This window comes from Falco biarmicus, chromosome W (assembly GCF_023638135.1).
Source record: "Falco biarmicus isolate bFalBia1 chromosome W, bFalBia1.pri, whole genome shotgun sequence".
NCBI classification, from domain to species: domain Eukaryota; kingdom Metazoa; phylum Chordata; class Aves; order Falconiformes; family Falconidae; genus Falco; species Falco biarmicus.
Window position 1 is genome coordinate 20,529,016 of NC_079310.1, and position 24,714 is coordinate 20,553,729.

General features: G+C 43.3%; 1 protein-coding gene across 1 annotated transcript; it reads left to right on the forward strand.

Annotated features, from left to right (window-relative positions):
• Positions 1-385: 385 nt before the first annotated feature.
• On the forward strand, positions 386-24,227 carry LOC130141978 (hsp90 co-chaperone Cdc37-like 1). Its single transcript, XM_056323348.1, has 8 exons — positions 386-572; positions 14,748-15,029; positions 15,791-15,884; positions 17,198-17,313; positions 17,623-17,745; positions 18,671-18,826; positions 19,623-19,737; positions 21,252-24,227. The coding sequence occupies exons 1-7, from the start codon at positions 462-464 to the stop codon at positions 19,719-19,721; spliced, it is 981 nt and encodes a 326-aa protein (XP_056179323.1). The 5' UTR covers positions 386-461; the 3' UTR covers positions 19,722-19,737; positions 21,252-24,227.
• The last annotated feature ends 487 nt before the right edge of the window (positions 24,228-24,714 follow it).

The window sequence follows — 24,714 nt, forward strand, 5'->3', positions numbered from 1 at the left end:
AACCAGCTCAGAAGGCAGAGGACTAGGTGGAGCAGACTGAGCTGCTCCTGGAACTTTGCACTGAAGGCTTTCCCTTGGCTGCTTGCAAACAGATCACAACCGATCACATTCCACCCAGCAACAACTTCAGCAAGGCTATTTCCCTAAAAATAGTTTTCTGTCACTGATCCAACAAAACAGGCTCAATAATAAACAGAACAGAACACACCACCACCACCTCCCATGTTACACTGAATTGAGACCCCCCTAGCTCGGAAGAGGCAGGGCTGGCTCTACCCCACGTGACCTGGACCAGTGGTGGGGTAACGTGTAGGGTGAGGGAGAGGAAATAAGCCTTACGTTTGCCGTAGGAGGTCGGGTGCAGTGTCACTTCCGGGGAAGCTTGTAGCGGCCTCAAGCAACAGGAATATCCGGTTCAGGGTTGGGGATGTTCTGTCGGTATTGTGTAGTTTGTGGTGAGGATGGCATTGTGGTCTTCCTCCTTTCAGGGTCTTGGTTCGGTTGAGGAAGATGAGGAACGGGAATTAACTCTCACATCTATCCAGCGCCTGTCAGAATCGCAGGTGTCACAGGTACGTCTCTCCCTATACTGCTTGTCGTGCCGTTTTCTTGTTCTGCTGAGTTTATTATGCTCCGTGTGCTTCTTTCTTCCTCTGGCGGGAGGTCTTCAGCCAGACGTGTCAGTGGTGTGGGTTTCTGTTGTTCTACTGAGCCTTAGGTGGAAGCATGCGTGACTCCCACCGCTGAGGCATTCTACGTTGCTAGCCCCTGCACCTGCAGGGTCGTACCTGATTTCACCTCTGGGTTCTCAGGGAAGGGCTTATGACTATCAGTTTACAGAATCAACTTACAGAGAGCGGGACGTGTTTTGGGTTCATACATGTGTACTTTCTTTGTGCTGCGTGGTGTAAAATATAAAATGAAACCACTGAAGAGGTGCAAAGGTGTGAGTCTGAGAATGATTAAACTTTTCTTTCTTTCATAAATGGAATCACTGAGCCTAGTATATTGGCATAAACAGGCATGCATAACTGTGTGGTTATCCTGGATCTGTTTAGCTATCTTTGAACGTGTCAGAAAGAACGTGTGTAGTAATGCTATAGGTAATATTGGAATTTGTCATCATCCCACTGTCACAAGGAAAACAGTCTCAAGTTGGGGATTTTTTTTTCATTTAATTTATTGCCAATCGATACAAACTCAATTACTGATTCAGGTATTGAGAGAGGACACTACCCCACCCCCCCAATTAAACAAACAGGGAAACACCTTTTCTCCCCCCTTCCCCAGGTTCAACTTCAATCAAACATCTCCCTGCTTCTTAGTCTCAACTTCCCTTGGTTTTGCTGGGTTATGATCTAGTGACAGGTGGCACAAAGGAGGTTGGGGTCATCTGCATAATGGTTTCTTTCTGCAGCTCCTTGCTGCTTACTCATTTTCTTTCACCACTCCTTGCTTCTTTCTTGTTGTTCTCTGATCTAGCGTGGGTTGCTCCATGGGTTGCAGGCCTTTTGAGTGTGCCTACTTTGACATGGCTTAACCACAGGATGCAGTCCCTTCACAGCATGGCTGCTCTGGAGTGGAGTAATTCCTTTCAAGATTGTATCTCCAGCTGGTACCTACATTGTCTCCTTCCATGCCTCCTCCCACCAACAGCTGCCATTCTTAAATATGTTTGAGGAAGTTTTCTAAGAAGAAAATTAACTCTATCCCAGCTGAAACCAGGACACAGAGGCACCAGGTGTGCCAAGTTTTGGCATGCAATGGATTATTTACATAATTTTCAGAGCTGGCTGGAACCAGCTGTGACTGGCACATAGTAGTATATGGCCTCTTCCTGCACAGGTCACCCTGCAGCCCCCTGCTACCAAAACCCTTTACTTTCCACCCTTTACCTCTGTGAAACACATATTTAAGAACTGTTTGAACATACATCCATTATAAACTTTACTTTCAACATCATCACAGTCTTAATATACATACATTATAAACTCTACATACAGCAAATTACTTGGGTTGCCAAGGGAATGATAACTGGGTCTCTTTGAGTACATGCAACAACATTGGGGTTAGTAGAGAGTGCTGTAGTTGGTTCCTTCCTGTGCAAACCACTCTTCTTCCTATTCCAAAAAACCCAAAGCTTTCCTGTCCTGCCTGTCCATCTACAGTGGTTAAGAAAGTCAGTCCTGATGATGGCAGGGGCAGTAGGGCCAATGGCAGCAGGTAGTGAGTACTAATCCTGTCTATTCAAACTGAGGCTCCCTTCCACTAGAGGTAGGCATGTCTCCCCTCCAGTTGTTCCATTAATGGCTATACTTCAATCAGCACTACACAATGAGGGCAATAAGGTGCACTTGGTGCCAGTATCCACTAGGCTACTAAATTGTTGAGGCAAAGGGGTGCTTGGCCACCCTACCTAGATAGTCCAATAAATTCAGTTATCCCCATCCCCTACCAGGCCAATGCTGCGCATGCACACATACACGCATCCCGCAGTAAATTCAAATCGGTTGTCAGAACAGTATGTGGTCCAGAGATGGAGGTAGGAGAAGGCAGTGGTTTAACTGAACTCTGACCTCTCCCCTGTTCTTGCAATTCTTTAGCTTGCAGTGCTAGATCTCTAAAGGGCCTTCCATCCTGCTCTGTCATATCCTCTTCCTTTCAACAACATCCATAAGTCCCAGAGTGTAGGAGGGGGGGTATGCAGAATTCCCATTCTTTCCTGAGGTTAACCATACTACCAGATCCTCAGCATTATCCTTGTCCATGCTGCTAATCTTGCACCGTTTTTCTGGCATGCTCCCTCCAGTACAGTATATATAGGTCACTCCTTGATCAACAAGGCATCCCACCAGGTTATCAGGTGATACTAGAGGAGTGTTAGTAACTGTGTCTAGCCATCAGAGCTTTTGGGCCATGGTGTCAGTAATGATCACCTTTTCAGGGTCCCTCCCTTCTCACCTGTAAATACACTCCAGCAGCCCAAGCAACTGCAACTGATTACTCCCTTCTTCCTAGGTCCTCCATGGGGTTATTTCATTTTCAGGATCAGGCCACTGCCCAGCCTATCCCTCCATCAGCCAATCTCAAAGCCCTTCTCTTTTGCACAGGGCTGTGTTTGCAAGTGGCATAGGCCCCAAACTCCCCAGAGCTCTGCTCACTTGAACTATTGGCTGTATCCCAGCAGCTCTGGTTTCTCAGCACCATCATAGCCACTTCAGGGGCATCTCCCTGAGGCAGCAGTTGTAGGTGTCCTGCATTTCTATAATTTCACTCCAAGTAAAGGATTGCTGAGTGCTCACGCTGGGGAGCAATGCTCCCATTTCCATAGCTCTGCTTAAACACTGTAACTTTCTAAATCACTCTGATTATTCCAATCCCGGGCTGTTACAGGTCTGAGTGTTGCCTGTATTCTCCACCAATGCTTTCACATGCAAAACAGTCTTGACTCAGTGTATTTTACTTCATATAATTTATTGCCAATTGTCATAAACTTAATTACTGATTCAGTATTGAAGGAAGAAAACATAAGCTGTTGAACACTTAAGGGAACACTTTTCCTCGCCCTTTCCCAGATTGAGCTTCAGTCAAACACCTCTCCTTCCTTCTTCCAAGTCTCAACTTCCCTTGTTTTTGTCATGTTACCCTCAGTCCCTAACAATTCCTTCGATGCAGTGACAGGTGGCACAGAAGGTTGGGGTTGTTGTATAATAGTTTCTTTCTACTGTACCTTGCTTCTTACTCTGGGTTCTTCCGCAGGCTGCAGTCCCTTTGGGGAAGTGCCTGCTCTGGCATGGAATACCTCCTTCCAAGGGTGCATCTCCAGCCGCGTCCCTAGCAATGTCTTTTTCCATGTGTCCCATACAATTTTCTTCCTCCAGCAGCTGCTGCTCATCTCTTAAATATGTGTAAGCAGAGATGCCATGTGCTTTGCTGACTGGCTGAAGTTTGGGCACGCGATGGGTTGTTTGCATCAGTTTCAGAGCTGGCTGGAACAGACTGTGACTGGCACAAGGCAGTTCATGGTCTCCTCCTATATAGGTCACCCCTGCAACCTGCTGCTACAGAAACCCTGTAATTTATACGTAATACACCCACAGTAACAGCTGAGCATTTTACGAGAGCTGGAGTATAGGAGTTACTTAAACATTATCATGACTGAAAAATAAATGCTGATACAGTACGTTTCTCTGTAGGTGAAAAGTCTTCTCTAAATAACTAAATTATAGTCATAGGACAAATTAGGTTGGAAGAGATGTTTGGAGGTCTCAAGTCCAGCCCCCTGCTCAAAACAGGTTACTCAGGGCTTTGTTCAGTTGAGTTCTGAATATCTCCACAGACAGAGTTTTCACAACTTCTCTGGGCCCCTGTTCCAGAGTTTGACCACCCTTCTGGAAAAAAACTAACTGGAATTGCCCTTGTTGCAGCTTGTGTCCATTGCCTCTCATCCTGTCCCTGTACACCTCTGAGAAGAGTCTGACTCCATCTTCTCCACATTCTACTATTAAGCAGTTGTTGACAACAATAAGATTCCTCTTGAGTCTTCTCTCGTGAAGGCTGAACATACCCAGCTCCCTCAGCCTCTCCTCATATGTCACATGCTCCAGGCCACGACCATCTTAGTAGTCCTCTGCTGGACCTGCTCCAGTATGTCCATGCCTGTCTAGTACCAGGGAACCCAGAAGTGCACACAGCACTTCATGTGTGGTCTCACAAGTGCTGAACAGAGAGGAAGGATCTCTTTCCTGGAACTGCTGGCTACACTCTTGCTAATACAGCCCAGGATGCAGTTGGCCTTCCATGCTGTAAGGGCACGCTGACGCCTTATGTTCAACTTGTCCATCAGGACCCCCAGGTCCTTTTCTGCACAGCTGCTTCATAGCCAGTTGGCCCCCGGCCTGTACTGTTGCACAGGCTTATTCTAGATGTAGGATTTGGCATTTGCCCTAGTTGAACTTCATGGAGTCTTTCTTGGTTTCAGTTGGGACAGAGTTAATTTTCTTCCTAAAATCCTTTTTGCGTTTTAGACGTTCTTTTTGGTGCCCAATGTGGGGCACGAAGGGTTGCGATAACAACAGATCTGACCAGAGCGTGTTAAAAAAAAACTGTTCTAAGCATTCATTGTGTTGGTTTAATAGTTGCTGGTCACAATGTTGATTTACTTGCTCTTGGAGTTGTTGCGCTTGTTCTCAGAGTTGCATTATCTAACACCTTACTTGCAGTACGTGTTCCCTGTTGTGCTGTTTCTCATCTCTGCGGCCCGGGCTAAGGTTATAATTTTGTTGTAATTTGTAATACTGGCTTGTGATATGATAGATTTGCTGGTTGTGAAACTAACCTGGTCTGTGTGCTCAGTGTTGCTGTCACCTCTGTACTTCAGGAGTCATCTAATGGGAACTATTAATAATTATACCTTTTTGCCTTTTCTCCTCAGAGAGTCAACCTGTGGAGTAGACATCCTCCCACATCTTCCCCCTCCCTGACAGGTTAATTACAGTAGCATTTGAGAACTCTGAAAATTGTCAATATCCTTGGGATGTTGAAACCAGCATGATCCTATTGCTAGGAATACTGAATGTGTTCCAGGTCTTGTTTAAGGTTAAACAACTATTTTACAATACCACCCAGAGATCTGCCCCAAAATTGTTTCGTTATGAGTGGCACAGTGTGTGGGATAGTATGGGCAAGTACCTAGAACAGTGGGCACCTCCAGTGTTTTGGAACTTCACCCCTGAACAAGTGCAGAATCCAGAAAAAACTAGTAAAATATTTGGAAAAAGTATGCTGTCACCCTGGCAGTTCCAGAGAGGCATAAATTACTGCAATGTGCTGGGGCCTAGCCGTACCCTCAAGGGGAAAATAAAGTCTCTGGATCTGATGGCAAATTGACAGGTGCTGCAGCTACTCCAGTCTTGGCAACCGGCACTGCAGCTCAACCAGAGAACCCACCCATGCCAGTATCAGTTGCCCCTATATTCAAGAAGAAATAGACACGAAAGTCAGCTCATTTACTAAAGGAGGACAAACCAGGACCATCACAGGAACAAGAGGAAGAGGCAGAAAAAGAGGTAACCTCTCGAGTCCTATCTCTGAATGAGCTGTGGGATATGCAAAAAGATTTCAGCCATTGTCCAGGTGAGCACGTTTTCACCTGGCTGTTCCAGTGCTGCAGTTACAGGGATAATAGTTTGGAATTAGAGGGTGGGGAAGCCAAGCAGCTGGGATCACTTTCTAGGGAAGGTAGTATTGACAATGCAACTGGAAGAAGGTTGCAAGTCCTCAGCCTCTGGAGGCGACTCCTGCCAAGCGTGATGGAAAGGGTATCCCTTCAAGGAAGATATTATATGTTGCCCAGGCAAGTGGACTGCAATGGAGAGATGTATCCAGTACCTGAGGGAACTAGCTGTGAAAGAGATGATTTATTATGACCCAAACAGCATGCAGTAACCATAGATCCAGACGAAGTCACATACACGTGACCCACGTGGTAGAAATTTGTATGGAGCGCACCATCGTCATATGCCAAATCATTGCCAATAATGAGCTGGAAAGACAGTGTGCCACCAACGGTGGATGAAGTGGATGAACTCTGGGAATATGAAGATTACATCTCTACCTCCATCTTGGCTGTGGAGAAACTGGTACAGCAACTCGACAAGGACATATCCTGCTCCCCACCTGTACGACCTGCATCTCAGCCATCAACAGTAAGTGCCCTTCTGCTTGAGAGGGAGAATATAGGAGATGCACACCATGGGGTGCCCTGTGGTTTTACATGCAGGATCACAGAGAGGACATGAGGAGGTGGGATGGAACACCTACCTTGACCCTGGAGTCACAGGTACATGAATTTCAAGGAAAAAACAATCATAGATAGGGGGTCTTTCAGGAAGGCTGCTGTTCTAGTCCCCAGTGGGCAGTTTCCCAGACAGAGTGGAAAGGCTGACATTACTCTCAATCCTATGAAAAGGAATTCTAATCCATTCTTGCAAGATGTAAGTGGGCAGGACTACTCCACACTTACATCTGCTCTGCACTGCTTGCCATCCTGGTGGGAAACCCTATGATCAGGATTAGGGGGACCCTGCTTCCAGCGAGGTGAAGGACAGGGATAACCAGGTTTACTAGACTGCGTGGATCTGATGGCTTACATGTCAGACCCACAGGAGTATAAAGCTCTAGTAGACACCAGTGCACAGTGTACCCTAATGTCATCAAGTTATGAGGGGGCAGAACCCATTAGTATTTCTGGAGTGACAGGGGATCTCAACAGCTAACTGTATTGGAGGCTGAAATAAGTCTGACTGGGAATGAGAGATGAAAACATCCCATTGTGACTGGCTCAGAGGCCCCATGTCTACCTTGCCCAGCCTCTTGGATGACCCTTCTGTGGTAGGGTTGCTGAAGGTCGAAGAATAACAGGTGCCGGTCACTCCCACAACGGTGCACCGGTGACAATACCGCAACAACTTAGACTCCCTGATTCCAATCCATAAGGTGATTCGCCCAGAGAGCCAAGGATCAATCAGCAGGACCCTCTCACCCTTTAATAGCCCCATATGGCCAGTGCGAAAGCCTAATGGAGAATTGAGATTAACAGTGGACTATCATGGCCTGAATGAAGGCTTACTGCCATTGAGTGCTGCCATACCAGACATGCTAGAACTTCAGTGTGAACTGGAATCGAAGGCAACTAAGTGGTATGTCACCATTGATATCGCAAATGAATTTTTCTCAATCCCTTTGGCAGCAGAGTGCAGGCCACAGTTTGCCTTCACTTGGAGGGGTGTCCGATACACCTGGAATCAACTGCCCCAGGGGTAGAAACACAGCCCTACCATCTGCCACAGTGTGATCCAGGCTGCACTAGAACAGGGTGAACCTCTGGAACATTTGCAATACATCGATGACATTACCGTATGGGGCAATACAGCAGCAGAAGTTCTTGAGAAAAGGGAGAAAACGGTCCAAATCCTTCTGAAACCTGGTTTAGCCACAAAAGAAAGTAAGGTCAAGGGACCCGCACAGGAGACCCAGTTTTTGGGAATAAAATGCAAGGTGAACGTCATGAAATCCCAATGGATGTGATCAACAAAATAATATGTCTCCACCGATTGGTAAGAAAGAAACTCATGCTTGCTTAGGTGTTGTGGGGAATGCATATTCCAAGTTACAGTTGGTTTGTAAGCCCTATCAGGTGAGCCAGAAGAAGAATGATTTTGAATGGGGCCCTGAGCAATGGCAAGCATTTGAACAAATTAAATGGGAGATAATTCAAGCCCTTGGGCCAGTCTGGACAGGACAAGATGTAAAAAATGTGGTCTACGCTGTAGCCGGGGAGAATGGCCCTACCTGGAGCCTCTGGCAGAAAGCACCAGGGGGAGACTCAAGGATACAGAGGATCTGAGGCCTGCTATACTCAACCTGAAAAAGAGATACTGGCAGCTTATGAAGGCGTTCAAACTGCTTCAGAAGTGATTGGTACTGAAACACAGCTCCTCTTGGTGCCCCGGTTGCCAGCGCTGAGATGTTCAAAGGGAGGGTCTCTGTGCATCATACAATCGATACTCCATGTAGCAAAGTGGCTTGTGCTGATGACGCAACGAGCTCGAATAGGAAATCCCAGTCATCCAGGAATCTTGGAAGTGATTATGGACTGTCTAGAAGGCAAAGATGTTGAAATGTCACCAGAGGAAGAGGTGACGTGCTGAAGAGGCCTCATTGTATAATGAACTGCCAGAACATGAGAAGCAATATGCTTTGTTTACTGATGGGTCCTGCCATATTATAGGAAAGCATTGGAGGTGGAATAGAGTTCCCTATGACAAGTTGCAGAAACTGCTGAAGGAGAAGGTGAATTGAGTCAGTTTGCAGAATTGAAAGCTATCCAGCTGGCTTTAGACATTGCTGAACGATGGGGAGGAGAATCAGAAAGGAATGTAAAATTTGAGGGTTGAGATAAGAACAATTTAATAAGTAAAGCACGAGCCACAAATGCAAGCAAAGCAAAACAAGGAATTCATTCACTGCTTTCCATTGGCAGACAAGTATTCAGCCATCTCCAGGAAAGCAGGGCTCCATCATGTGTGACAGTTACTCAAGAAGACAAATGCTATAATGCCGAGCATCCTCCCCCTTCCTCCTTCTTCCCCCAGTTTATATACTCAGCATGATGTCATATAGTAACGAATACCTCTTTGGCTAGCTTGGGTCACCTGTCCTGGCTGTGTCCCCTCCCAATTTCCCATGCCCCTCCAGCCTTCTTGATGGCAGAGCCCAAGAAACTGAAAAGTCCTTGTCTTGGTGTAAATATTACCCAGCAACAACCAAAACCATCAGTGTGCTATCAACATTGTTCTCACAGCAAATCCAAAACACAGCACTGTACCATCTACTAAGAAGAAAATTAACTCTATCCTAGCTGAAACCAGGACAAGTCCCCACAGTCTAGGAGGAAACAGCGACCTGCTGCTCCCCTTGGACATGCACAAGTCTATGGAGCCAGATGGGATCCACCAAATGGTACTGAGGGAGCTGGTGGAAGAGCTCACCAAGCCACTCTCCATTAGTTATCAACAGCCCTGGCTAACTAGGGAGGTCCTAGAAGACTGGATGTTAGCCAGTGTGACGCCTATCTACAAGAAGGGCAGGAAGGAGGATCTGGAGAACTACAGGCCTGTCAGCCTGACCTCGATGCCAGGGAAAGTTATGGAGCAGATCATCCTGAGTACCATCACACAGCGTGTGCAGGACAACCAGGGGATCAGGCCCTGCCAGCATGGGATTATGAAAGTCAGGTCCTGCTTGATGAACCTGATCTCTTCTATGACAAGGTGACCCACCTAGTGGATGAGGGAAAGGCTATAGATGTTGTCTAACTGGACCTTAGTAAATCCTTTGATGCTGTCTCTCACAGCATTCTCATGGACAAACTGGCTGCGCACGGCTTGGACGGATATACTGTTTGCTTGGTAAAAAGCTGGCTGGCTGGATGAGCCCAAAGAGTGGCAGTGAATGAAGTTACATCCAGCTGGTGGCTGGTCACAAGTGGTGTTCTTCAGGGCTCAGTATTGGGGCTGGTTCTGTTTAATATGTTTATCAGTGATCTGGATGAGGGGATGGAGTGCACTCTCAGTAAGTTTACAGACTACACAAAGTAGGGGGGTGTGTGTGTATTGATCTGCTTGAGGGCAGGAAGGCTCTGCAGAGGGATTTGGACAGGTGGGGCTGATGGGCTGAGGCCAATTGTATGAGGTTCATCAAGAAGTGCTGGGTCCTGCATTTGGGTCACAACACCCCCACGCAACGCTACAGGCTTGAGGAAGAGTGGCTGGAAAGCTGCCTGGTGGAAAAGGACCTGGGGGTGCTGGTTGACAGCTGGCTTAACATGAGCCAGCAGTGTGCCCAGGTGGCCAAGAAGGCCAATAGTATCATGGCTTAGATCTGAAACAGTGTGGCCAGCAGGACAAAGGAAGTGATTGTCCCCCTGTACTTGGCACTGGTGAGGCCACACCTCAAACACTGTGTTCAGTTTTGGACCCCTCACTTCAAGAGGGAAATAGAGGTGCTGGAGCATGTCCAGAGAAGGACAATGAAGCTGGTGAAGGGTCTAGAGAACAAGTCTTATGAGGAGCAGCTGAGAGATCTGTGGTTGTTTAGTCTGGAGAAGGAGACTCAGGAGGGACCTTATTGCCGTCTACAACTACCTCAAAGGAGGTTGTAAGGAAGGTGGGGGTAGGTCTCTTCTCCCATATAACAAAAAACAGGACAAGAGAAAACAGCTTAATTTGCACCAGGGGAGATTTAGATTGGATATTAGGAAAAATTTTGTGGAGTGGCTGGAAGAAAACGGGCATATTACGAGCAATCCAGACTGCATAACTTGGTTGTAATAACAGGCCGCAGCCCTAACAAGCTGCAGGTGTTGTGAAGGACGTGTGCAAGGCCAGGGGAGATAGGGAGGCTGTGTGTTCACTGAGAGATGGGGGAGTTGGACAGAGGGATGAGAAAAAACAGGATGCCTGCACGAGGGGGGAGCAGCGTGTGGGCACCACACTGGGACCAATCATAAGGGAGGTGGAAGCGTGTGGACGAGTGGTTTTAACCTATCACTTTTTACATAACAAAGCCTATGTAGCGTGTGTATCTCTTGCTGAGAGTATAAATTGCTGTAAGTCTTTTAATAAAGTGGCACTAACTTGATCATATTGGTCGTATAAGTTGTGTCCGAGCCTCCTGCTTCAACAAAATTTCTTCACTGGAAGGGTGGTCAAATACTGGAACAGGCTGCCCAGGGAAGTAATGGAATCACCATCCTTCTAAGTGTTTAAAAAATGCATAGATGTGGCGCTTAGGCACATATTTTAGTGGTGACTTGGCAGTCCTGGGTTAACAGTTGGACTTGATCTCAGAGGTCTTTTCCAACCTAAATGATTTTATGATTCATTAGCCCTTGTCTTGTCCATGGGGCTCCTTTTGAAGAGAGAGCCTGCATCCTGTTTGTAGCCTGCAGATGGTTTAGAGAAAGAAAAAAAATCTGGAACTGCTGAGTTTCTAGTGTACATCTGTAGGCAATATAAATACTGTGGTGTAAGAAATCATTTCTATCTCCTACTTGTTAGTGACTCTCAGTATGTTTGGAAGAAGGAAAGGGATGCTTATCTTGTGCCCCAACTAATTCGTAGCTTAAATTCCACTTTCACTAATAGTCCAGGATAAGATCAGAGGACATGCAGTGAGCATTTGTTTTGAGTTTACATGGCAATGTTGGGGGGGGCTGCATGGGTGGCCTCTGTGAGAAGAGACCAGGGGCTGCCCTCACGTCAGGCAGAGCTGGCCAGAGGCCAGCTCCAAAATGGACCCACTGCAGGCCAAAACTGAGCCAATCAGCAAAGCTGGTGGCACCTCTGCGAAAGCATATTTAAGAAAGGTCAAAAGAATACTGCATAGCAGTTGTGAGAGGAGTGAGGAAAAAATTTGAGAGAAACAACCCTGAAGATATCAAGGTTAGAGAAGAAAGAGGAGGAGGAGGTGCTCCAGGCATCGGAGCAGAGATTCTCTGGAACCCATGGAGAGTACCACGTGCCACAGCAGTTGTTCCCTGCAGCTCATGGAGAGGACCGTGCTGGAGCAGATATCCACACTACAGCCCATGGAGGACACCACACAGGAACAGGTGGATGTGCCCTGAAGGAAGTTGCAGCTGGTGGAGAGCCCACACTGGATCAGGGTACTGGCAGGAGCTGCAGCTCGTGGGGGACCCATGTTTGAGCAGTCTTTTCCTGAAGGACTGTATAACATGAAACAGATCCATACTGCAGCAGTTCTTGAAGAAATGCAGCCCATGGGAAGGACCCCACACTGGAGCAAGGGAAAAGTGTGAGGAGGAAGGAGCGCCAGAGAGGAACTGATACAAAGTGAGTGCAACCCCCATTCCCCATCCCCCCAACACTGCTCAGAACAGGGAGGAAGAGACAGAGGAGTCGGGAACAATGGAGTGAAGTTGATCTTCAGAAGGGGGGGGGGGGAAACGAACAACAACATGTTTTCAGTTTTGTCTTTGTTTCTCACCATCCTACTCTATTTTTAATTATAAATAAATTAAATTCACTTCTCCAAGTCGAGTCTGTTTTGCCTGTGATGGTAATTGGTGACCAATCTTCCTGTCTTTATCTTGACCCACGAGCTTTTTTTCATCTTATTTTCTTCCTCTGTCCTGCTGAGGAGGAGTAGTGAGAGAGTGGCTTGGTGGGCACCTGGCAGCCAGCCAAGGTCAACCCACCACAGTAATATTAATGCATGCTGGAAGGTAGGTAGTAATAGTTACTCTATTGTTATTTGACATCTGTCGTGGTTTAACCCCAGTCGGCAACCAAGCACCATGCAGCCACTTCGGAAGTGATTGGTACTTAAGCGCAGCTCCTCTTGGCACCCTGGTGGCCATTGCTGGGATGGATGTTTAAGGGGAGGATTTCTTCTACACATCATGCAACTGATGCTACATGGAGTAAGTGGGTCATGCTGATTATACAACGAGCTCAAACAGGAAATCCCTATCATCCAGGTAACTTGGAAATTATTATGGATTGGCCACTAGGTAAAGATTTTGGGATGTCACCAGAGGAAGAGGTGACGTGCTGAAGAAGCCCCATTGTATAATGAACTGCCAGAACATAAGAAGCAATATGCCTTGTTGACTGATGGGTCCTGCCATATTGTAGGAAAGCATTGAAGGTGGAAGGTGGCTGTACGGAGTCTCCGATGACAAGTTGCAGAAACTGCTGAAGGAGAAGGTGAATTGAGTCAGTTTGCAGAATTGAAAGCTATCCAGCTGGATTTAGACATTGCTGAACAAGAAAGGTGGCTGATACTTTACCTTTATACTGACTCATGGATGGTGGCAAATGCCCTGTGGGGGTAGCTGCAGCAATGGAAGCGAGAGCAATTGGTAATGTAGAGGTAAACTCATCTGGGCTGCTGCATTATGGCAAGATGTCACCACTCGGTTGGAGAATCTGGCTGTAAAGGTACGTCATGTAGATGCTCATGTACCCAAAAGTCAGGCCACTGAGAAACATTGAAACAACCAGCAGGTGGATCAAGCAACCAAGATTGAAGTGGCTCAAGTAGATTTGGATTGGCAACATGAAGGTGAATTATTTATCGCTGAGTGGGCCTGTGACACTTCAGGCCATCAAGGAAAAGATGCAACATATAGATGGGCCTGAGATTGAGGGGTGGACTTAACCACGGACACTGTCGCACAGGTAATCCATGAATGTGAAACATGCATTGCAATATAGCCAAGCGGTTTGAGCCTCTGTGGTATGGAGGATGATGACAGAAATATAAATATGGGGAGGCTTGGCAGATTGACTATAGCACACTCCCACAGACCCACCAAGGCAAGCACCGTGTGCTTACAATGGTGGAAGCAACCACCGGATGGCTGGAAACATACCCTGTGCCCCATGCCACTGCCCAAAGCACTATTCTGGGCCTTGAAAGACAGGTCCTGTGGCGATATGGCACCCCAGAAAGAATTGAATCAGACAATGGAACTCATTTCCAAAACAATCTCATAGACACTTGGGCCAAAGAACATGGCGTTGAGTGGGTATATCACATTCCCTATCATGCACCAGCCTCTGGGAAAATTGAACAATGTAATGGATTGTTAAAGACTACGCTGAAAGCAATGGGTTGTGGGACCTTCAAACATTGGGATAAACATTTAGCAAAGGCTACCTGGTTGGTTAATACCAGAGGATCTGCTAGCTGAGCTGGTCCTGCCCAGTCAAAGTTTTTGCATGGTGCTTGGTTGCTGGCCGGGGTTAAACCACAACATCATAAAGCAGATGCTTTCTTCTCAGAAGTATGTCTTGCAAGTATTCTGCTATTTTGGCTATTGCTAATTTTGCAGAATAAAGATAGCCAGAGGAGAGTGTGGAAAATCCTTTTATCTAGAAAATATTTTTATGATATACAGTCTGGAGACTGTATTATTGGTGGTAATACTTGATCCATGATTCTGTAAGTATCTTTCAATTAGGTTTAGAAAGCTTGAAGTAGAAGTTTCCGTTAAAAGTAATTTAGCTGAACAATATTGTGTTTAGTCACTGTTGTGAATATAATATTGTTTTTACGATGCCTTCCATGTCAGTGTTCTATTTGGGAATTATATGCTTCATAAATTCTATCAATTTTCCTTCCATAAACAGCATGTTTTGTTTTCCACACAGACACAGACGTATATTCAAGGTATTGAATTAATCTGTCAAAACCAAAAAGAGTTTGTGAAGAACTCTGTAGAATCCAAATGGAATCTAGCAGAAGCCCAGCAGAAACTTGGTAGTTTAGCACTGCATAATTCGGAATCCATTGATCAGGAATATGCCAAAGCACAGACTGAAGCTTCAGAACTGAGACAGAGAGAGGAAGAATGGAGAAGAAAAGAAGCAGCACTAATACAGAGGGAAAGACAGAAAATATGGAATACAGATTCATTTAGTAAGGAGGTATTTAATAAGGTATGGCCTATAAATGTGTATGAAAACAATTATAAGCCTTTTTTATTCCATTTATTTCTCTTCTTGAGTGTTTTCTATATTTAGTATAGTGCTTATTGTAATGTCTTGAATGTTTTTCTTTCTTAATTTGTCCTATTGAAGAGGACATGTTGCACTGATATCATGAATGTGTATGACACCTCCTTTAACTGGGAGTCAGAACTTATATTTGTCCCTTATAGCAACTGTTGCCAAAACCAAGGATGAGAAAAAGTTCTTCACATTAAGTTTGTTTCTTTGTTATGCTAAATTCTCACATTTGAAACATGCACAGTTTGCCTCTAATAACATAATCTGTATTAAGAAATTAACATTAGCACAAGCTGTCTTCATAGTAAATGTCAGTTTTGTTTTCAGCACTTAACTTGAATATGAACCATCATTTTTCATAATTCCACTGAGTTAGCTTCATCAGGGCTAGATGGTATAGATATTTCTCATTGTTTATAGATCAGTAAGTTCCTACTCGTGCATAGAACTTTGAGATATATTATTGCTCAGAAGAATAATATGATAAGGCATTTTTCACCCTATTATTAATTAGATGAGCTGTGTTTTAGTAAATAACCTTCCTGGGTACATGAAGTGTTGGGTACATGTGTGTTTGCTGGGCTGTGTTTAAAACTAGAACATTGCCCTTTAAGTAGTAATGAATTAAAATAATCCTATAGGTCAAAAAAGGTATATGTGGAGATTCTATAATAGTTTTTTCTCATCTTTAGAGTTTTATTAGTCAATATAAAAGAAAAGAAGTAGAAGATGAAGATATATCTAAATCATTTATACAGAAACATGAACAAAAGATTAGATACTTTGGTAAGTATGTTGCTTCCAACATTTTGCAGTTTAATCTCCTGTAGAATTTGTGTAGGTCTATTTCTTTTTTTCGTTATTGTTATTACTGTTGTAGAAAATGGATGCTAACAAATGAAACATCTGGCGAGGAGAGTATCTAGATTCTTGTTTCTCAGGACAGGCGATGTGGCATCATAACAAATAACCATTTCAAAGTAATGGAAGCTGTAAAGCACAGAAGCCCGTTGGTTACTATGATCAATGAGAACTTCTTGAGTCAACATAGAACTGAAAAAGTTTTTCAAGTCATAAAAATTAAAATTCTAGCAACTTTTTCTGCTGTTCCATGGGAAATGACAGGGGCATTAATGGAGATGCAATTCCTGCATGTAAAAGTGCCTGGGACCTGCCTCCAATAAATAGCTGGGGGTTTTCTGTCTGTTAATCCATGAGGGGAGGTGAATGATAAAAGGTAAATATCTGCAAAACAGCTGTTAAGACTATGTAGAGATGGAACCGATCTTTTATTTTTAAATATATAAATATATGAGTGATAGAAGGGTAAAACTTTGTATCTAATACTGGCAAGCAGTAAAATATTACTAATATGTGTATTAGGGCAATTAAATCATATGAAGGAAATGAGGGGGAGGTGATCATCTCACTGTTTGAATTTTGAGTTCTGACTTTTAACCTGCAGGTCTTTCCATGAAGGTAGTTTCATGCTACTTACTACAATTAAGTCTTCTAGTTAACTTTCAACCACTGAGTTGGCTCTCCTGTTTTTGACCTTAATGCTTGAACTTGGTTATAAAAATAGCTTTTTATTTCCTAAACCCTAGCAAACCATGTCAAAGCATATTAATTTTAGACTATGATTATGCTTTCATTTCTATTTGTCTTAACTTGCAAGCACTTCTGTCAAAATCACTGACTATAAATCTCCATCCATCAATTTTGTTATACTATCAAATTCTTAATAAATAGGTATAGATACTACTTGGTTACAGTGTGTGAAAACCATTTACAGTTAACCTGTTTTTAACGCTGCCAGAGATACAATAAAAATAAGATCTTAACAGTAGCAGCTAACTATATTTCAGTATCTTTAGTCTGAGCATACCTTATTGGTAATGTTCTTTTAGCACTGGGAGGTGTTTTAATAACCAAAAAATATAGAGTTCAGTTTTATTTGCATGGTGTTCTTCTAAGGTAACAATGAAGTGTGAAGGAGATTGTAGTGGTATGTAAATTTGAATAACATCTTCACTGCATTAAATCACTTCTCCGTATTGAATGTGTTAATTCATGTTGTTGGGTTTTTTTTTAATCAGGTATGCTGGGCAGATGGGATGACAGTCAAAGATTTTTGTCTGACCATCCATATCTTGTATGTGAAGAAACAGCTAAATATCTCATCTTATGGTGTTTTCATCTAGAAGCTGAACAGGTACTAGGAAGACCTTTAAACCGCTTAAAAGTATGCAATTTCCCACTTACACTACAGAAAAGCTGTCCAAATTGATGAGCCATTTAATTAATCTTCTCCCTGTCTTCTCATGTCTATGTTATCTTATTGAAGGAAGCCTCCAAAACACATTACTACATTAGATCTAGTCTCAGCTAATTAACAGTCCCTTTGCTTCTGTCAGTATCAGTTCTTTCCTCTTTAGGAATCAAATGCAAAGATGTTGCTGATTTCTAGATAGAGTTATACTTTTAAAGATACTTTCTGTAATTATGTAATTTCTCTTTTCAGAAAAGAGCTCTGATGGAACAAATAGCACACCAAGCAGTTGTGATGCAGTTTATTATAGAAATGGCCAGAAGTTGCAATGTGGATCCAAGAGGCTGTTTTCGTCTATTTTTCCAAAAAGCCAAAGTAAGTCAGAACTTGTATAACACTGAAACTCTTGATACCCTTGCAAGGGATCAGTGTTCTGAAGGAGCTTTCTTCCTGACAGTTGGAGGTTAAATATGTTACCAACTGAATCAAGCTTATGGGGAAGTGGTGTTTTGTTGGCAGTTCATTCTAGGATGAACATTTTGCATAATTCTGATCTTGAGAATGGAAGTTCCATGGATTTTTGTTAGGCCAGAGGGAAAGCAGAACATAGCATGGGAACTACAGGAGTGTGGAAAAGTGAAGTGCCACCTAAATTACAGCGCAAACATGAATGTGTCTAAGAACCAAGTGTCCTATTTCGTTTATCATAATTCCTCTCTATACAGTTTATGGCAGGGCCCAATTTGGAGTCTGTTTCTCTTCAGTCAGTCATAGTTAGCTCTGGAATGCTGAGAGGGAGAGAAAGATGTGAGAAGACTGAAGCTGTGGTTTGATGCAGGTTCTATATTAAGTTATCCAAGACTGAAGAATCAAATCATGCTGATCTTAATGCTGCTTTAAGGACTTCAGTTGACACCCACTTTGAATCATGCTTTGCTTTTGAATTGAGTGCTGCCATTAGTACCTTTTCTCTTAAGGGTATTGGCTTCTGAGGTGGCATAAAGGAAGGATTAAAATTATATTTGTTTTGTTCTTACATGTTCTCAGATGAATAACTCAGTTGCTATACCCATCAAATGCTAAAGTCTCTCTTTGAAACAAAGCAAACAAACAAAAAACAGCATACCTGAATCTTCTTTTTAAGCTGACTGGTGGTAATATTGTTATTGACTTGTACAAACCATTATCCTTTAATGAGTATAATATGCATTACTGCAAGACTTCTCTTTAGCAGTATGTATGCTTACAACTAGAAGTAAATCTGGCTGAGATGAAAAATATTTCACTCTTCTTTTTACAGGCAGGGGAAGAAGGCTATTTGGAAGCTTTTAAAACTGAGCTTGAAGCATTCAAATCAAGAGTGAGAATCTGTTCACAGTCTCAAGCCTTTATACCTACGTCAGTACAGAATCCCAGTGTCTATACTGGTATTGTAGGACTGGAGTCTTTGTCACAGGTAGGCTTTTTATTTCCAAAAATGAATATAACAACTCTTTTAGGAATAGATTTTTGCTACACTCTTGAGAAGATGTACTTTTTGAGATCTAGGAATAGGCCTCTCCATACGTGAAGCACTGTCATTTCTAACATGCACTATTAGCAATATGCAAGAGAGATTGTTTCTCAAAGCTCTCACAATTTATAGCATTAAAAGGCATATGTTAGTTCAGTGCCCTTGAATAATTGTGCTAAATGGAAAACTGCATCATTAACCTGTTCAGGCGCTAGAATTAAATATACTTTGCATCACAGGAGGCGAAATGAGCTTTCAACTGAAAATGACTAATCCTATTAATGGAAACCTACAGGTAGTCAAGTCTAAGGAAAATTTACACTGTGTTACGATATTCTGCCCTTGGTTTTATCTTTATTTTGGAACACCGGGGCCTTTGGTTTCAGTGCTGGTGATGATCACATCTTGGGCTGAAGATTAAAATTTAAAAGGGTTTAAAAGCTGGATGTTGGGGAAGGAGACACAATTTAAAGTACTTTGAAATAATTTTGGTCAAGGTACCTGTTTGATAAGATCTGGTAACTGAACCCTAAGTAAATAAGGTGATAGTATGCTAGCTAAATTTAAAGAAGCTTCTTGACACTCACATTATGACAATACTGTCTGGGTTGTTGTTTTTTAAGAAATTTTATTTTATTACAAACTTATCTTAAGACAAGCAAAATAAAGAGCTTGATTTAGTTATCTGTAAGTGTATGTATGCATTGAGATTAAGCTTTGAATTCTTCATTTGTTGCAGAATGCAAATGATCGACAAGGTTGCATAAACAGAAGTGTTTCCAATTTAAACTCAATGCTACTGAAAGATGAAGAACCCAAAATGATGGACACAGTATAGCACTGTTAAGACTGAGGCAAAGTGCTCTTTTTATTATTATTATTATTTTTATTATCATTATTGCAAATAAAAGAACGTGGCTATTTTCTTAAGACATTTTTATGGGCATCGCACTTTATTTTTGGTGCTTTGAGTGGGGAGGGATTTGGACGGAGGGTAATCCAGAAACAGTTGTAATAATGTTTGAAAATGTGCTGCTAGGTTTTTGGTTGTCTATGAAGAATGGGGTTCTCATTGCCAAACATGAAACTGAATGTGTTTTATGCTACTAAATTTGCCTTTCATGATTTTGGGAATTAAAGTTTGAAAAAGAACTTGCACAAATACAATGTTTACAATAAGTGATGGATTTCTGGTGGAATCTGCTATTGTTATTAGATATGGGTATGTCTTATTCTATGAATATTGAAGATCACAGTTATACTGCTATATTGCTGGCATAGCTCTTAAATCTGGTTTTATCATTAGCAATAAATTGGTATGACATCAGTACTGCAGATCTGAATGGCATCAATTAAAACACTGGCTCTCTACCTCTTCTAAGAGGATTTAAATGTTACATTTTGCTTTCATAAAAAAAGTCTTGTGTGTTGTTCCCCTCCCCCCCATATAACTAACAATTGCTTACATATGATCTTTGGGTTGTATGGTCACTGAGAAACTTTTGGTTTTAAGACTTTAGTTTAAATTAACTAAATTTTTAAAACTAATTTTTTAAAGCTAGTTCTATAATGGAGTGAAAATTATTAGTTGAAGAGAACAAAAGGAGACTTTCAGGTACAGTGGGTGGGATGAGATTCTGCTTTCAACAAAGCTTGATCACAGTCAAGAGCCAAGCACTTGTAAGTCTGGTTTTGGCAGGTATTTCATACACTGCTAAACTAAAACTTTTTATTAAGTGAATGATTTCTGAAATTATCAACTTAAGTACTGAGAAATAGGACGATCTTTAAAAGCCTTGTGGTTTAGGATCTTGGGTTCAAATGCTATTCCCAGAACAAGCCTGGTGTCAGAGCCTCTGCAATCCAAAATTTCTATGAAACTTTTCAAACTTGCTCTTTCTATAGCAGCTCTGTCCATAAACATGTACTCTGTAGCTGAGCTATTTCAAGGGAGAGTCTGTACCTCAAATATCAGTATAAATATTTGTCACATGTTTTTACAGGAGTCTATTATTTGTATGCTCCTTGAGCCAGATCTATTGTTTACTTGGCCCTCTGCTGCATTGCTCTGATCGCACACAGGGTTTGGAATGCATTTTAGAATAATAGTTTGACTAACCCAAGTAAATGAGTTGGTATAAATAGTTCTCATAGATCTTACCAGCAGTTGCTGACACAGATAAACTAGCTGTTATGCAACACTAGCTATTTTTTTCTTGTAGGCTCTAATTATGATATAGTAAAGTCTAAGTCTGTTGTAGTATACAGTGGGATAAGTATTAGTAAAAAATAAGCAATAGATCAGCTGATGGAAGCTCCTTTCTTGGCCCTAGTACTAATGTCTGGAACACTTGTGTTTTATCCTCAGGTTATCTGCTGTTCTGTCTAGCTATTGGGCAGACAATGAGGATTCAAGGAAACAACATACCACATCCAGGATGTGAGAAAAAGAGGTTGTTTATTGACTCAAAAACCAGAAGCTATATGGAACCGATGATAGTAATTGAATTAGAATGTCTTACGTCCCTTCTGATACCAGGAGCCCAAGGTGATGGCATCAGATGGATCTCTCATCTGGTGTACAGCATGCTGCATAGTCCTGTCTGTATCAAGGCTCAAACTGACAGGGGCTTCCTCACTTTTTTTCCATCACACGCTGGTTTTATGTCCCTTTCTTATACAGAGCAAACTAGCACTAAACATGTTGCCAGACTTTTGTCCAAGGCCACTAGCTCCTTGTGATAACAAATATCTTGAGTCTTTTCCCTACACCTGCAAAGATAGTAGCTGTCTCAGCTGCAAACTGCAGATAACTAAATATATTTATCCAGTCTGGTTTTGAAAACCTCCAAAGATGGGGACTGCACAACCTTTCTGGGCGCGTTGATCCCATGCTTGACCATCCTCATAGAGAAAAAGTTTCTCCTATCCAGTCAGGGCCTCTCTTATTTCCACTTATGCCCATTGTCTCCTGTCCTCCCACCATGCACTAGTGTGAAGAGCCTGGCTCTGCCTTCTTAATAACCTCCTTGTAGGTACTGGAAGGCTGCTGTCAGGTCCCCTCCAAAGCCTTCAGGCTGAAAAAGGCCAGTTTTCTCAGTCTCTCCTAATAGAGCATGTGGTCCAGGCCCCTGATGATCTCAGTGGCCCTCCATTAGATGTGCTTCAGTTGATCAATGTCTTTCCTGTATTGTACGTGACCCAAAACTGGTCACAGTATTCCATGTCTAATGAATGCTAAGTAAAGGGGGATAATCACTTTCCTTGATCTAATGGCTACACTACTGTTAATACAGCCCAGAATTATGTTGGCCGCCTTTGCTGCCAGGACACACTGCTGGCTCATGTTCAGCTTGCTGCCTATCAAGAGCACCCAGGTCCTTTTCAGCAGAACTGCTCCCCAGCCAGGCAGTCCTCAGCCAGTATCTTTGCAAGGGGTTCTTCCTTCCCAGGTACAAGACTAGGTGCTTGTTCTTGTTGAGTTATATGAGGTTCTGATGGGCCCATTTCTCCAGCCTGTCTAGGTTTCTCTGAATGGCAGCCCTGTCCTTAAGAGCATAATTTGCAAACTTGAGAAGAGTGCACTCTGTTGCCACCTCCAGGTCATTGAAAATGGTGTTCAACAGGACAGGTTCCAGGATAGACCCCTGTAGTACTCCACACTTGTCACTGGCCTCCGGGTAGAATATGACACAGCAACCGCTATCCTTTGAGCTTGATCATCCAGCTACTTTTTCACCAATCTAGTTGCACCCCCCTTCGCCCCCATCCAGACCATAACAGTTGGATACAAGCATAGGATGGGAGACAGTGTCAAAAACCTTGATAAAGTTGAGGTAAATGTCCACAACCATAACTATTTTAATCAAAGTAGGCAACCAAGTCAGTCAAGCACGATTTATCTTTGGTAAATCCTTAATGACGGTTTCTAGTAGCCCTCTCCTCCATATGCCCAGAACTGTTGTCCAAGAGGACTTGTTTCATTATTTTCTCAGGGACTGAAGTGAGGCTGACCAGTCTGTTGTTCCCTAGATTGGCCTTTTGGCCATTTTTGAAGATGGATGCAATATTTGCCTTCATCTAGTCATCAGGAACTTCCTCCTTTCCAATGAGACAACTATGACTTTTCAAAGATGGTATGGAATGGCCTTACAAGGACATCAGCCAGCTCTCTCAGCACCCTTGGAGGCAACCTGTCAGGTCTCATGGACTTGTATGGGTAGAGTTCACGCACGTAATCCCTGACTTGATCCTCATCCGCTTCTGGTAATTCTCCCTCTTGAACCCTTTCACTAAGCACAGAGGCATGGGAGACCTTGCTAGTGAAGATGGACACAAAGAAGGTACTGAGTGCCTCAACCTTATCTGTGTCCACTGTCACTAAATCGTCTGCCCTATTCAGCAACGGTCCCAGTTTTTCCTTGGTCAGCCTTTTGCTGCTGTTGTAGCAGCAGCATAGAGAGTTTTTATAGAAAGGCTAAGATTAGTGTGAATAGAGAAGGAATGGGAACCTTTGTGTGTGGAGACACCAGAAGGAACACACAGCAGAACAAAGGCTCTCAATTGTATACGTTAATGGCACCCAGATTAGCAGGTCATCAAGACCTCAGCACATCCACCAGCCATTACAGAAGACATCCAGGTCTGGAAACAAAGAACAGTGAACAATTCCTGATGACTCGCTGTGGTAGGCAGAAAGAATTGTGAGCTTAAATTGTGAATGCTGACAGGCTGCAGATAATTATGTGTGGGTAAACATCCAAAATTGAACTTTAGTACTCTCAAGCACAAGCCTGTGACTTGCTAGCTGCAACCAGTACAGACTGTTTGTAAATTTTGATAACTAATACTTGGACTAAAGAAGTGTGTCACATCTTGATTCCTCCAACTCAGAAACAGAACCACCAATTAGGAGCCTGATCACGTGTTGTGCTTCTGCACATGGACTATTTAAATTGGGAAAACTGGGGGCTTGGGTTACCAAAAAGAAGAAGGAGGCCTGGCAAAAAGAAAGTGAAGATCTTGGCTGGAGGAAAGATCCTGGAAGTGGGGGAAGATCAGGGAGATGTGTGGAGACAAATGCAGGGGGACATGCAGGAATCTTGGCCAATAATGCCTGAGACTGGTAACTGGGAGCAAGCTGCACAGCACAAAACCAACATGACTTTCATCTGCTCAACCCTCCTGGACCAGCAGTGATCTAGTGATCTTCCTGATAGGAAGTACAGACATAGTGAATGTACTGCTGGGGGGGGGGGAAGTGAATGTGTTTGTAAGATCACCAAGTAGGGTAAAAAGCTCTAATTTCATTGTTTCTCAAATAAACCCCGGTATCCAGATCCAGTATGGGTTGTTTGCTCACCTGTAACAGTCACAGGGGTGGGATAGGGTGGAGACACTGATCACTGTCAGCTCCAAAAGGGTACAAAAAAGCATATCCAAAACTTGCACGTGATCACTAACCTAAGAATAACCCAGGATACATTAGAAAGACTTGACAGCTGGCATCCCTTGTCCTCCATGTCATCACCTAACATCTGGCATCTTGCTGCCTGACTGCTGGATGGATGGCTTGAACATGCATAGACCTGGTGCTGTCAGGAGCAAGGAGGACTTGCTTCTCCCTAAGGGATGGGAAGCAAGGAGCTAGACATGACAACAAGACCAGCAGGGTAGAGGCCTTGCCAGCCAGGGCCCAGTCCCACAATACCCAACCAAAGCAGACTCGAGAAGGGTAGCCAGGATCAACCAAAAGTCTACATCATCAGGCAATTTCATGATGATAGGGCAGGTCCGAGGTCAAGCCAGGAAGTGAGTCTGCAGCTCAGGAT

What these genes read in the sequence shown, in the direction of transcription:
- LOC130141978 (XM_056323348.1), top strand. Translation starts at nt 462, where the DNA reads ATGGCATTGTGGTCTTCCTCCTTTCAGGGTCTTGGTTCGGTTGAGGAA. An exon ending in GTAAGGAGGTATTTAATAAG is followed by an intron (nt 15,030 to 15,790) that starts GTATGGCCTATA and finishes TCTCATCTTTAG; the next exon opens with AGTTTTATTAGTCAATATAA. An exon ending in TATTTTTCCAAAAAGCCAAA is followed by an intron (nt 17,746 to 18,670) that starts GTAAGTCAGAAC and finishes TTCTTTTTACAG; the next exon opens with GCAGGGGAAGAAGGCTATTT.